This window comes from Leptosomus discolor, chromosome 21, assembly GCF_034619465.1.
Source record: "Leptosomus discolor isolate bLepDis1 chromosome 21, bLepDis1.hap2, whole genome shotgun sequence".
Classification (NCBI taxonomy): domain Eukaryota; kingdom Metazoa; phylum Chordata; class Aves; order Leptosomiformes; family Leptosomidae; genus Leptosomus; species Leptosomus discolor.
In genome coordinates this window covers 3282049-3296599 of record NC_141411.1, presented here as the reverse complement: position 1 = coordinate 3296599, position 14551 = coordinate 3282049, and the positions used below count along the sequence as shown (strand labels likewise).

Sequence of the window (14551 nt, the reverse complement as noted above, 5' to 3'; positions counted from 1 at the left end):
ATGACATCTTCAAGCTCTGCCCAGCATCCAGCAGCTGAGAATGCCTGCAGAATCACACTCGGACAAGTTAACCAGGTAATTATCTTCACTGCTTTCTCCTCACTAAAGCAGTGAGTTCTTCCATCAAATCAAAGCTCTCCGAGTACATTTAAGTAAGAAGAATTTAGCCTAATGGAGTAGGGCTTTTATCCTGAGGAGTTATGTTAGCTTTTACTGTCAGATCTGTGATTTATGAGCATTTTAAAGGAGAAGGAGGGGGAAAAAAGCAGTTAAAACTGGCCATACAAGAAACTGTGTCGTGCATATTTTTGTGCTGGGCCTGTACTTGAAGTATTCCACTTTCAGCATTCCTCCTAGTGCTCTGGGCTCTTTGTGACAGTTGTCTTAGAGCTCTGTAGCCTTGTATGCTGAACTCTATCTAGTCAGTAGTGCATCCCCATGCCTTTTTGGAGTCAACTTAGGTAAGTATTGAACATGTAGTAACCCCTTTTATCAGCTATTCCTAGAGTGTGCCTGGAACAAGAGGTACTTGTGCCTGCGAGCCCAGGCCAGCGTGGCAGGTGTGTGGTTCGAGTGTGGCTCAATGCCACGTGACAGCCAGGGAAGAGGAATTTGCAAACAATAACAGTAGAAATCTGAAAATCAGAAAGGTTTCTCCAAGACAGGCATCCAACCTTCCAGAGCCAATTCATTGTAAGAAGCATCTCCACAATATGTGGGGATGTGGCAGGAGTGGAAATAAGCTGAAGGAGAGAGCCTCCCATTCGAGGCTTAATTTAGAAGCTTTGAAATGGAGCCAAGTCCTTGCAGAATTGATGTAGATGCTTATTTAGTCAATTCACTCTGCATGAAAAAAATAAGTAAATAGGCTCTGATATTAGTAGCAAAATATTGATTGTCAACACTCAGTGTCCTAGGCAGTGTGGAATAAACACTCCATTTTGTCTGCACTGTAGCAGCTAAGGGCCCATTTAAAAATGATCAAGCTAACTAGGTTGCTGCTTTAATCAGAAAGAGATGTGTAAGAAGTTACTTCAAAATCCATTTGAGAGTGGTCATTAGAGAAATGAATGACTGCAAGGATATAATGTCATCTTATTAAAAATCCTGCGCTGATACAAGCACTTACTTGAGTCGTGCTGAGCTTTTTCCTAGTGGAAAAAAAAAAGCTGTTCTTGAGAAAGAGACTTAGGGCTGGACACAAGCTGCTGGGTTTGAGCTTCAGAACGCATTGAACAAACATCATAACGAGAACAGGCAGACCAGACACGCTCACAGGGGAGGTGGATTTTTTACGATATTAGAAAACAGTGGAACAAACACCTTGCCAAGATACTGATGGCTGAGTGACAAATTGCCCTCGTGACGCGCAGCCGAAACGTGCTTTCCTTACCTTGTGCAGGAAAACGGTGCTGCAGCTCAGGCTGTCTCTGGAGGAGACGCTGCAGGGCTGCAAGCAGGCTCTGCTCCTTGGGAAGGGAAAGGGAGAGTGCGGTTGCGTTTATATAGGCAGAAAGGAAGGGTGGGTGTGAGACACAGGTGAGCCCACCTGACAGTGGTAGGTGAAGCCCTTTAGCTCGCACAGATTATGTGCCTTGAGAGGCTGAGCCTTGTCAAAGTGTAGAGGAAACAGCGATGAACATGGTGTGGTGAGGACGGGGCTGTCTGTCCTGTGACACGTTGAAATATCTTGCTGTGTTAGCGTAGACAAGGACGACCGAGGAAGAGATTCCGTGTGGGCGACATGTACATTGATATACAACATCGTACACGATTGTGTAGCGTTCAGAGAAGAGCGAGGGCTTTCCGACATTTTAGGGAACACAACTCATCAGATTCATGTGGTGGCCGTCTCCTAGGAATTGTTAAAATTCTTGTGGAATAGATGAAGTAGCAAAGTAGGGGGGCAGTAGCTATTTAAAACTTGCTGTTGTTTTATATAGCATCATCTGTCTCATCTGCTACTCAAAGCTGGTTGGGTGTGTGGGTGAAACCTAAAGGGGTTGTGAAGCGGTTGCATCGTTCCCAGGGTGCTTCATGTTTTATGTAATAAAGATTTTGGTTGATGGCTGAGATCCGCAGAAAATACAGGGTCTGATCCTACGTGTTAATTAACGGCACCTTGTGTTTAATGCAGCCTTATTATTACGTCCCTGTTCATGGATCCTAATAAATCCTTGCTCCCTGAGGTCTGTACAGAGCCAACCCGATTTGGTCACTGCACTAATTGAGAAAATCCAGGCGTGCTGCTCTCAAAGTGGCAATCTGAGTGCACAGTCATTGCTCCTAAATCTGTGGCTCCTACATTTGATTAGTCACTGCCTAGGACTCCGTACCAAGGGTCTGACTTTCCAGTCTTCCCTCTCCCGGATGAACGACATCAAAGTTAATGGGACAATGTGAGTGATTAAAGCCTTTAGAGCTGGCTGCCCAAATTCCTCAGCTTTTTTTTTTTTTTTGTCTCGCACATGAGTCAGAACGAGATCGGGCTGATTTCCAGTTCTTCTAACTCTGCGCTTTAAGAATTTGTCCGTGCAGATTACTTGTAAAAAAAGAACTACCAGCCTTCAGCAGGTTAGCCCGAGGGGAGCGGCGATTCCCCACCACCTCCAGCTCATACCGGTTGTCAGCTCTGTGCTTGGTGTCTCACACAACTTGGGTTTGATAGCTGTGGTACGCCGGCGTGCGTGCCGGGGGTGACCTGCTTTCTCTCAGCAGGGCACTGCTCCGTGTCAGCCCAGTAAAACTCTCTGCTTCGTGTTTTAGGTGCGACCCAAACTGCCGCTTCTGAAGATTCTGCAGGCTGCAGGCGCCCAAGGGGAAACCTTCACGCTGAAGGAGGTGGGCTCAGTTTCTAGACACGGGAGCTGTTTCTGTCCCTGGGTGTTTGGGAGATGGTGCTTTGTGGGAAAGCGATGGGACTGGCTGTTAATTTTTCTGTACTTTGAAGCCCTGTCTGCGAAGTAGGGTTACCTTCCCCACGGGGCTGTTGTGATTTGATTGATCATAAATTGTGTTGAGAGTCCCTGGAGGAATTGGAATAGGAATGTGAAAGATTAAAGAAAATTATTTATCCTGGAAAATCAGAAACCTCTGTGGAGAAAGGAGAGATGGGATAGCCACATTCCTCAGAGTGTGGAAGATTCTGTTCAATTGTCTTGCTCTCCGCTCAGTGCTTGAAAGCCTTAAAAATTGGATTCCAGTTGATATTTTTCTTTTAAGTTTCCTTTGAAGTGGCTTGTCAGCTAAACCTAAAAGACCCTGTGAATGCATTTATTTTAAGATTAAAATGCAATATGTGTACAAGATTAAAAAAATGACACTGACTGTGATTTACAAGAGTAGCCTGTCTGCAAAGAATTAAATGCAGTGTTTTTTCATTATGAATGTGTCAAATATTCCTGCAGAGCCCTGTGACTTATTTTAAACATTTATGCATTTAAATAACTTATTTAGCTTCTAAAAATTTTCGCAGAAACAAATTGAATGGTTTAAATGGGGAGAGTTGAGTATTAAGTGCAGGTTACTTGTGAAGATTAACGTTCTAACTCAGTTAAGTGATTTTTTTCTGCAGTGGATGGCGTACCGTTAGCAACTTTTTGGTGACGCTGTCATTCGGGAGCGTCACTTTGGTGGGTAATGGGGGGTGGAACCTGCCTATATGGTGCTTAATGCACTTTGCTTTCTCCCCTTGTGCTCTGGATTCCTCACTGTGTGTCCCCTGGCTCGCAGAGGTTGTTCCCTCTCCATCCTTCTTTGTGATACTAATGCACTTAGTTTTGCATTTCGTGAGCTGTGTCCCGAGGGACAGCACTGTAAATGTCGTCATCCTTTAGTAATAGCTTATTCTTTTAACCTTCTGCCTCCTCCGTGCCCATATCCTTCTCTTCTCCACTCGACCAGCAGCAGTCTCCATCGGGAGCTCTCACGGAGGGAGGCTGCCCAGACAAAAGCGTTACCACCCGTGTACTGTTTCATTTTAACGTGGGGTAGCACGGCGACTGCTGTTTGTCCGTCTTCGACTCGGTTTTCCTTCTTCTCAAGGATGAATAGTTACAAACCTTATAGCAGCATGGTAAAGCAAAACTGTCCTTGGGTTGGGAGGCAGCGACCGTGAAAAGCAGGTGCTGTTTGACTCACACTGTGTAGGGTGGCAGGAGGCAAGTGTCGTAAACAACAGCAAATTTCCAGGGTCTTTGATGGTTTGGTTTCAGCTGCAGAAATGGCTAATGGTGCGTTATGTATCCACAGGTTATGCATTACCTAGGACAGTATATAATGGTGAGGCAGCTATATGACAAAAGACAGCAACACATGGTCTATTGTGGAGGGGATCAGCTGGGAGAACTGCTGGGACTGGAGAGCTTCTCTGTAAAAGATCCAAGGTAGGAAAAAGTCACCTTTAATGCGTGTTGTATCGGAGAGGTTGCCGAGACAGGAAGCTCTTGGTGTCGCTGTCTCCGTTCACTGTCGCATGAACCTCCGTGCATACCAAGTGCCCTGCTCCGTGGCTTGTTGGTAATGCATTTGACAAGTTTGAGTCGAGCTCCTTTGTTCTGAAGAGCCAGTTCTGAATGGTCCAGGCAGTGAGCTGCTTGAGGTGACATCTCTTCCCCTTTTTATTTCTGCACCTTCTCAGGCCCTTGATCTCACACTTAAGCGAAAATCCTCATCCCTCAGTTAAGTTCTGAGCTAGACTTCTCTGCAGCAAGAAAAAAAATCTCACTGCAGTTTCCAGTGTCTCTCTGGATAATAAAAGAGAGTTTTTCTCCCTGGGTTTGAAAGGGTGGTGCTGTTTGCTTTTGTGAGTAAACGGTAAATGTGGTCTTCCACACTTCCAATAAGTGGAACTCAACCGCTGTCTTCTTTCCCACAGCCCAGTCTATGACATGTTGAAACGGAACCTGACTTCTGCTACAATGGCAGGTAGGTTTGTCACAGTGTGGGCAAGTATATTCAATGTGGTGTTGATGTAACTTGGGTAAGTAATGGTATTCAGAAAAGAAATGTTTCTGAAGTTGGAACAAACTGCTAATGAAGGCTTTGACAAGACAATCTCTTTGAGTACGTGTCTTTTCTGTGTGTCCACCATCAGTAGCTGTGATATGAAATCAGCTGTTTGAGTAACGTGGCTGCCTATAACCGATGGCCAAACCTCGGAGCAGCAGGCACGCTCTGTCCGGAGCACGCTGACAGAGCTAAATACCGTGGAAGTACAAAGCAACGTGGCTGAAGCACCCCATCCAAATTGTTGCTGATTTCTCAGTCTTTTCTCAGTTTCGTAGCGTGCTGCAACTCCGTGCTCTCACCTCGTTTTATACTTTCATAGTCTTGAGGCTGAATGTAAGAGTGCTGGAAACCCAGTCTAGTTCTGCAAGCCAAAGAGGTCTGGACTTTAATCGAACACTTGAACCTTTAAAGGTCACTGTCGCTTTTCCAGCTCATAAGAGCAATCAAATCTCTCTGCCTCGAAAGTCCTTCAGTCATAAATTAAAATTTATTCTTAAATTAATCTCAGCTGATGGCTTCCTGGCAGCCAGTTCCCATCGCACGGTGGTAATCTGTATTTAAAAGAAAACTTCTGATGAAACTGCAAGTGTGCAAATCGTGAGGGACCTGCACCGGGCGAGGCGTGGAGTCTTGTGCTGTACTTCCTGGGGTCTCTAAGCACATAACGTGGACTTAGTTCTTCATAAGGGCTTAGTCTGTTTTGCACACATACCTAAAAGCTTGTGCAAATTTAGAAACTGAGAAAACATGGCCCGAAACCGCTTAGTGCTCTGCTTTGAGCCATGTGTTGGTGCCTTTGAGGTCCCCCTCCTTTCTCTGTGTAGAAGAACCTTCCTCAGTGGACTCTCATCTAACACGTTCCCTACAGAATAACTGTGTGAGTGCCGTTTCCCTCGCTGGTGATGCCCTGGCCTCTTCCCTATAGGCAGTGTACGTGGAGAGCAAAGGATCCCAGCGAAACACTCTCTCCTCTGCTGCCCCGTCCCCTTCTACTTGGTGTGTGCATGTGGCTGTGTGTGCGTGCGTGGTCCAGTCATGGTGTAACGATCTTTAATCCTGCCAAAGGAAGTGCTGTTCCTTTAGGGAGATGATCACTGAGTTATACCACCGTGTCTGCTGGTGTATGTGTGTGACTACGGAACGAAACAAGCTTGGCAGACCAGACTTTTGACAAGTACAGAGGAAGGACAACTCTAGGTATTGGTTTTCCTTCGCTGTAACATGGGAATAGCTAGAAGTGCCGTAGGGCTTAAAGGGATCTTCATGTTTCGTGTAACAGCTGCTTGTATTCGTTAGCCAAATCAGTGCTTATCAGCACGTTTTGCAGGTTATCTCGGCCACTTCTTTTAAGTACAGTTGTAGAAAGAAAAGCGACTGCAGGACATCTTGATAATAAAGACTGAGCTCTTACAGAATGCTCTCTGTCAGATGGTGTCCTGACTTGGCTAGCTTGCACTCTAAGTGTGCACACATCAGGTGTGTTTAGGAATACCCCACTTTAAGGACGTTTTGTATAGTGTATGTTGGCTTCAAAAAAGGAAGCTTTCCAGAAAGTGGAGTGTCTTTTCACACAGTGTTTAAGGCAGTTTGCATTTATTTATGAAGCATTAGAAGGGTAGGTCTTCACCTCTTCTAATGACCCTGCACAGCCAAAGGAGTTGCAGATGAGCCAGTTGCTTCTGGTTTCCTTCAGGTGTTAGATAATCAGTGACTGCAGAAGCTGTAGGATGATGGAAGGGAAGAAAGGAAAGCTGAACTACTGCATGAAGGGCAAAGAACATGGGATAGAGCCGTGTCATTTTGTGGTCCTGTGTTTCGGTCCGTTTTATGGACCACTTCGTGGGCCGCTTTCCTGCCTATAGCAGCAGTTTTCAGTGTCTTCATATCAGTGCCATGATTCATGGTGTGAATCAGACTGTTCATGTCTGCCTGGCATTCAGCAGGGAATTTCTCTGCTAAATTGAAAGGGGAGCAAGCAGGAGCCGTCCTTGCATCTTTTGTTCTCTAGCAAGTCATTCTGTTTAAAGGGTAGACTTCCTGAGTGCAGCTCTCTTATTATGTGGAAAGATTTCTGTTAATTTGATTGTTCTTGCTATTTGGGTTGGCCTTTTAATTAACTCTTGGGGCCAGCATAATCGTCTGGATTAAAATGCGTTATGGCTGTGTACACAGTTACCCAGGAAAGCTTGCTGTGCCTGGAATGTTCCCTTCTTTAGTCATTGCTTTTCGTGCCCACACCCTTTAAGAGAGACGTTTTTCCTGTCTCAGCCTAAGCTGAAAGAGATGGTGTCCTCAGGTATTTATAAAAGTCTTGCTCTTCTCTGTTCACCTTCTTCAGCGTGGATCTGATCTAGCCTTCAAGTGAGCATCCCCACGCTCTGTTATGGCGCTGGGTTTCTGCCTCCAGGCGGACCTCTTGTGTATAAAGGACCTAGAGCTTGGGACGGCAGGACAGCCTGTAGGAAAAAGAATAGTTTTTCACATTGGGAAGAAGAAGGTTCTTAACACGCTGTGAGTTTCCATCAGGCTTCATCTCCAAGGAGGCACAGACTCTGTATTCCGTAGGCTAATGCCTCCCTGTGTGCCTAGCAAAGCCTAGGGAATACTGGAGTAACGCCTCTCTAGGAGCTGGCCAGCTCTCTAAGGAAGAAAGGGCTCTGTTTCTCTTAAAGGGTTGCTTAAAGGTCTACCAAGCCTGGCTCGTTGGTTGCTTGCTGAAGACCCTTTGTGCTGTGAGAATGGTTATTACCAGGGAAGGTTTTTTCTTTTGTTTTACCTGCCATCCAGATGCTGCAGAGAATCTCGCAAAGGAACAGAGCGTCGATAAGCCAAGCCAAGACCAGCTGAAGGTAAACCCACTGCCTGGTGGTTTCTTTTGTTGTACAGAGTGCCCCTTCTCTGTACCTGTGCATGGTGGACTGCCAGAACTTTGTGCTGCTTGGCTGCCAGGTCCTCACCTTCCTGAAAAGTTCTTGGAGTCCACACAGCAGGGACAGAGTGACCCTTCTCTGTTCTCTTCATAACAGAGTACCAGTCTCTGAGCGCGTTTCTCTGGGGTGTAGCACTTCTAGTCCTCAGTTCCTCCAGCGTGCTCTGTATTTTCATGTCTTTCTCCCCCTCTCTCCCATCCCCTCTCTGAGTAGGAATTGCCAAATAATTAAGCTTCCTAAAACGTGTGAACAAGTTTTGTGTTTAGTAGGATTGTTCTCAGAAGCTTTCAGGCAGAATCTGAAACCTAGGAAAAATCTTTGCACGTTGAGACTTGTTTCCAGGTATATTTTGGGATTAAGGTGGTCTGATCTGGGAGGTGTCTGTTCACGTTGGGGGCCAGAGAGTCACAAAGATCACAGTATTAAAGATGACAACTTTTGGACTTCTGTCAATCTTAAGATTTTTCCTAGGTTGCAAGTATATTGTTTGTGCTGATTACAGATGCATTAGTCTTCTTGAAGGGTTAATAGTGTGTAGTTTTTGTTCAGAAGCTTGTATTTCTCTTCATAACTTCTTGGACTCATAACTGCAGCTGGTGACTCGGAATGGAAGTGCTACATCCCCTTGTCCCTATAAGCTCTGATGGACTAACATCTGTTTTTCCTTCCTTCATGCAGTTTAGCCAGCAAGAAGGTTCTGACACTGGTATCATGGAGAGCGAAAGCAATGCTTCTGCTTTGTCTACCTCAGAGCAAAAATGTGAGAATTACGAAGGTGAGTGCCAGCTCCTCTGCAGTGACACAATGTGCACGAGCTCTGCTCCTTCTCCGGTGCGACGTGTTGAGCTCTGCATCAGCAAAATGCTGGAGGAGGGTATTGGGAGACTAATAAAAGCGTGTTGTGGAATATTATCTTTAAAAGTCACCGGTGTTATGCTAAAGATTGAGAGAACTGCAAATGTTCGCCAAAGGTATTTTACGATAGACTTGTTTTCTAGCTTGGATATTTGGTCTCATAAATAAACAAACACTTTGGATAAAATGGCAGATTAAGCCCCAAAAGCACATCTATCACTAAACAATGCCATGAAAAATCGTACAGACCTCGCTGAAGGGTGTTTTAAATGCTGAAATTATACTTGTATCTATTTATCTTCCCAAGGGACTCTCTCCTTTGATTACATAGAACACAGCCTGAACGGTCTGCAGTCATTACCTGCAAACCAACAGGGAACTGAATAACAATGGAATTTTTTTTTCTGCCTAGCTTAAGAGTAATACACCTCCTTCATATTTGGACGTTTCCTTTGTTTTAATGTCTGGGGATTTCTCACTGGTTCACTTATATGGATTTCTGATGTTACGGAAGCAATTTTCCTGTTTTTCAACTTTCTATTCTCACGTTGTTCTCATGTCAAGGAACCTAATTTGTAAAGCAGAATCTTCTTTGCGAGTGTGGGTATTTCCAGATCAAATGGGAGTGGTGGATATTTTCCTGGCTGCCTGTACAAAAGAGGTAGAAACAGTCCTTGTCTGTGCCTTTGAAACTTGTGGCACTGAAAAGAGAGAGATTCAAGGTTATCTTGAAATTCAGTCTGCTGAGTTTAGGATCATAGACTAAACTCAGCTGAAAAGGAGGCTGAAGCATGGGGTTACGGAGGACGGATTCTTACCTTCCTGCTTCCTGGTTTGAGCCTGGTTTGGGAATTCAGGAGCTTCCAGCAGTGGAAATCTGAACTAAATTCACACCAGTTCTTTCCGCATCTTAAGTAACTCGAGAAATCTACTCAGTGTTGACTTGGTTAGAGCTCTGAAAGAAGTGTTTGTGTTTCTGTACTGAGTAAGGTGAAGCTAAAGAGAACCTGTGCTGTTATAGAGACACTGGTAAGACTGGGATGCTTCTCTGACCTCTGATGGCTGTGCAGTGACTGTTTTGCCAGGCTCACTCGGGTAGATGCACGAGTACAGATGTGTGGCAGATCTGGCGTCCTAGTACACTCGTACGAACCCCAAAGCTCTTAGCAGTAACTGCCTGTAAGAAGGAGCAAGAAAGATTTCTAAAATAGGATGGGGCCGAATTTTTCTCTGCTGGTCTCTTAAGTAATGTAGGTGTGGCATGACTTAGATTCTACTTGGCTCTTACAGACAAAGACTTAATAGAAAACCTCTCTAAAAGCAAGAAGCCTAAACTGGACCTAGTGTTTGAGGAATGGGATGTAGCTGGTCTTCCATGGTGGTTTTTAGGCAACCTCAGAAGCAATTACAAGTCCAGAAGTAATGGATCAACAGATATTCAGACTAACCAGGTGTGTAGACATTTTAAATAGGTGCGCTGTATTCTCTTCCTCTCCTCTTTTGGGTTCCAAGTTAATAAAATATTCTTGTTCTTTCTTTCCCCTTCCCACTCCAGGATTTTCAGCCTCCCTTGTGTGTTCCTGTCCCAGCCTTTCACAGCAGGTGGTTGGTTACCTTTAGTGTTCTTAAATCACCCAGACGCTCTCTGAAGGCTGTGTTCAGCCGTTGGAGGTCCTTCTGCACTCCAGAGCATTGGTTGTATTTCAGGAGTTGCCCCTTTTCTGGGTTGAAAGCTGTTACCCGGTGCAGGTGGCCGTGGCGTGGTGGCCAGCGGCCATATGGCCAGCTAGCGAAGGGAACGAGCGTAGTGCTGCTTGCAAAAAGGGGTGTCTCTGTGGGAGCAGTGAGCTCCCCCTTTCCCAGGGGTGACTGGAGAAGCTGCCCAAGGCTGAGAAGGCTCTTAGTGAGGAAAAGGGGAGAGGCATTCGCTGTGCTGGTTCTCTGCTGCTGCTAAAGTGGTTTCTCCTGTTTCTTTTCCACCAGGACATAGACACTGCCATTGTCTCGGATACTACGGATGACTTGTGGTTCCTCAACGAGTGCCCCTCGGATCAGAGCAGCGCTGCAGTCAAGGTGGAAGCGGTTGACTGCGAGGAAGCGAAAGAAGGTGACAAAAAGGTACCTCTTCCACCAGCCACAGGGCGTGTGTTCCACAGGTTGGCCTTGGTTAATTCATCTCACGGTGCTGTGCTGGTGTTGGAGGAGCTAAATCTATAACCATCCAGAGTTTAAACTGTACATGGGGTGACAGCTTTCCTGTGTGGTCAGTCTGCTTGGGTTTTGGTTTAAATCTATGTATTTTCAAGGCACTAAATTAATTTAAAATTAATTAAAACTCTAGCAGCAACTTTATTTCTCGCCAGTATCTGCAAGACTAATAAATGAAAAGTCTTGAAGAGGGAAATCTCAGTTTACGTTGTGTTGTCAGCGTAAGATGGGCTGGCCCGAGTCTGCTAGCTGAGGAGGTAGTGAGATTGGGTGATTAATCAAGTGTTAAAAGGCTTGAGGTCATGATTTCTTCATGGGAATTAGTAGGACCACTCGGGTGAGTATGTGTTTGTATTTGCATGATTCTTGTGGGCATCAGAGAGAGGCATGAGTTGGCCACAGACAAATACAACTGTAAGCCAGCCCGGCAGCAGTTACCAGCATCCTGAATACGGTACATAAAGTGGCTTTTTGTTCACTTATAGGAATGACTTAATTATCACGGTGATTATGTAGTCGTTTTAGTTTTGGTGTACAGTGCCAGGCACATCGTAAATGGAGATCACTGCACCCCTCTAACAACATTTCCACTCTTCCCAGGTGACCGAGGATGCATGTTTGCAGGACTTTGAGGATTCTCAGCGCTTAAGTGATGACACGGATACAGAAGCTGCTTCTGAGGTAGGCGTCCTTTAGGCCAGCGGTCCTTGCTCGGAGGGTGCTGCGTCCTAGTTGTAGCTGGAAAAACTCATCCCACAGCTGCTACTGGCTGTGGTAGGAGAAGCTGGTTCTTGTATGGGTTTAAAGGCTAAAAAAGGCAAAAAATGAAGCCAAAAAGGCTTTTTTGTGAAGGAATGTAAAGAAGTTGGCTTGACCTGGTCTGGGTTGTTTTGGCTTGGGCTCTGTTAAATTCTAAACTGGACGGGCGTTGAGCCCTGGCAGCCCATGAGTGCTCTGACCAAAGGCACCAAGTGTCTCTCCCAGCCATGGCGCTGGCCTGGAACCTACGTGATTTTGGCCACTTTTTGTGGCCATGTGAGAAAATTTATATGTGCTTTAGCTGGGAGGGGATTTTGACTAGGGGATCAGGCTCCTTGTTTCCGCGTTGTTCGTCCCATGTGTGCCAGAGTAGTGTAGGGTCAGCAGGGGCAGCTGCTGGCTTTTTCCTTGGGATTTAGCTTGTCCCTTCACACACCCAGGGAGTGAATGAAGATTAGGCCCCTAGTTTCCAGCATGGTCAGCCTAATGCTATATGAAGTTAGTATTATCAATATTGCTGCACGTTTTAATAAGGTTAATTCTGTTTTGTCCTCTGAAAGGAAATCTGGAGTGTAGTCCTTGGCAGAAATCTAAAGTAGGCATTTCGTGATCGCTGGAGTGCTCATACTCCAAAAAAAACTCTGTTGGTGGAAATTTTGTTGTCAGGATCGGGGTTCCACTGGGTCCAGAGTGTCCAGGCCAGCTCTGAAGCTGTCACTGGTTTTGTGGTAGTCTCTGTGATGAGAAGAGAATCCACTTCTCGCCCCGTTTTTCTGAGATACTTACGTGGCCTTTGTCAGGAGGAGAGCCTGCGTACCTGCTGCTGTCGTGTCTTTGCCCTTGCAGTGTCTCTCTAAGGACAGACCACAGCTCTTTTCCGTGTTTAAATGAAAAAACAAGGTGATAAGAGAGACTAAGCAGTAATTACTGGGTTGTCACACCTCCCCACTACCCCATTTCTCTTCTGAATTCCCCTGTGATAGACATTGAGGGACATGGGATTTGCGTTCGTTCATCTGTCCTTTTTTCCTCCCAGGCCTGCAGGCTGCCTTTCGAGGTTTTGCTGTAAGTCAGCAAAAGTGTATCATGATACTCTGCAGCTGATGGCACCCATGTTTTTTGGCATAATTTTCTAGACTCTGCATGCTTGACAGAGTCGGATGTCCCTGGCGGTGGGCAGCTGAATCATAGCTCTGAACTTGGGCAGCTCTTGTCCTTGCTCTGCAGGTAATCAAGGAAGCTGCTATTAGTTGTGCAGATTCAACAGATGCCAAGTGATTAGTGAGTCTGGGAAGTATATTCCTGGCTGATTCCAGGAGCTCTACTCTTGAATTGAGAGCGAGATACTGAAAATTCAATAAACCGCACAGCTTGAGAACATTGTATTCTTCCAGAGCGCTGAGGGCCGGGAAGAAGGAGGGACAGATGTTAATGCTCAAGAGATCTGCATCTGCAGAATGCACAGGGGTGGCCAGATTCTCCTTAGGCTTTCTGTGCAGCTGCTGATGAAACGAGCAATCCTGCCTTCGCAAGCTTATACTCGGTAGTAGATGCCCGTTTTTTTGATGAAGCTTCTTTGCTGCTTTCCCTACGTAGAGGAGATGAGTCGTGTGCAAGAATACACTAACTTGCTGCTCTTTTTGTCTGCCTCAATCATTCCTCAGGACTGCTGGCAATGCACCAAATGCAGGAAATTTAACTCTCCGGGCAAACGGTACTGTTACCGCTGCTGGGCCTTACGGAAGGACTGGTACTCAGATTGTCCCAAACTGGCTCATTCTCTTTCTCTGTCCAACATTGATGCTATGCAAAACAAAAACGATGATGAGGGGATAGATGTCCCAGACTGCCGAAGGACTATTTCTGCTCCGGTTGGCCAACCCAAAGACCTTTACGTGGTAGAAAACAAATCACGTGTAGATCCCTGCAGCTCTATTGAGTCTTTGGATTTGGCACGAGAATGTGAAAGCAAAGAGTCTCTGTTGCATTTCGCTGAGCATAAAAAGGAGGAAGAAATACAGTCTTTAGAGAGTATAAAAAAATTACTGAATCCTTGCTTCTTATGCCATCACAGACCACGGGATGGGAATATTGTCCATGGAAGGACTGCTCACCTTGTGGCCTGTTTCAAGTGTGCAAAGATGCTGAAGAAAAAGAGATCACCTTGCCCAGTGTGCAGGAAAGAGATTGAGATGGTGATCAGGATCTTCATGGGGTAGTGGGGCCAGTTCAGGCCTTCTCTACCAGAAGACACACAGGTTTTCTTGCACTCGCACAAACGCTGGCTTCGAAGCTCGTTGGGTGAATACCAAAGAGAATTAAGATTCAAATCTGAGCGAGAACACTGAGGAATCTTCTGTGTTAATGAAGCAGCCTCTGCTTTTCAAAGTTCATTTAAATTAAAGTTTGTAGGGAGCAGGGAGTGACCAGCATGTTGGCATCAGTGCCCCAGCTTTGAAATGGTCTAAATCTAATTTCAGCTCAGTGGTCTCACTGGGATTCTCTGTTCTGACAACTGGTCCTTGAAGAAAACCAAGTTTTGGAAAGAGTTGTAACTTTGGCTCTTGGAGTGGTGTTCTCCAGTAAGTCAAGTCCTGTGCAATGCCTTCTAAGGGGGGAAATCTGCGTCTGAGATACGTATATGCAGGGGTGGGAAAGAGGGTGGGAGGGGAGGGTAGACTGAGGTGTTTGCAATTTAGATAAGCCATTTCTCCAAGGATCAGTGCTCCTGAGGGCAGTGAGAACTAAATAACCTGGTTTCTGATTTACTCTTTTTGTGGTTTAATGTA

General features: G+C 45.7%; 1 protein-coding gene across 1 annotated transcript; it reads left to right on the top strand.

Annotated features, from left to right (window-relative positions):
• Positions 1-14052, top strand: MDM4 (MDM4 regulator of p53). The gene is made up of 10 exons (XM_086476477.1): positions 1-75; positions 2767-2841; positions 4252-4385; positions 4877-4926; positions 7798-7859; positions 8619-8715; positions 10086-10246; positions 10779-10913; positions 11604-11684; positions 13427-14052. Exons 1-10 carry the CDS (start codon positions 1-3, stop codon positions 13979-13981), a joined length of 1425 nt encoding a protein of 474 aa, XP_086332603.1. The 3' UTR covers positions 13982-14052.
• The last annotated feature ends 499 nt before the right edge of the window (positions 14053-14551 follow it).

Bases quoted from the DNA above. Each gene is read 5' to 3' on its own strand.
- MDM4 (XM_086476477.1), top strand. From the start codon at position 1: ATGACATCTTCAAGCTCTGCCCAGCATCCAGCAGCTGAGAATGCCTGC. The intron at 4,386-4,876 runs GTAGGAAAAAGT...TCTTTCCCACAG, and splicing joins TTCTCTGTAAAAGATCCAAG to CCCAGTCTATGACATGTTGA. The intron at 8,716-10,085 runs GTGAGTGCCAGC...TGGCTCTTACAG, and splicing joins AAAATGTGAGAATTACGAAG to ACAAAGACTTAATAGAAAAC.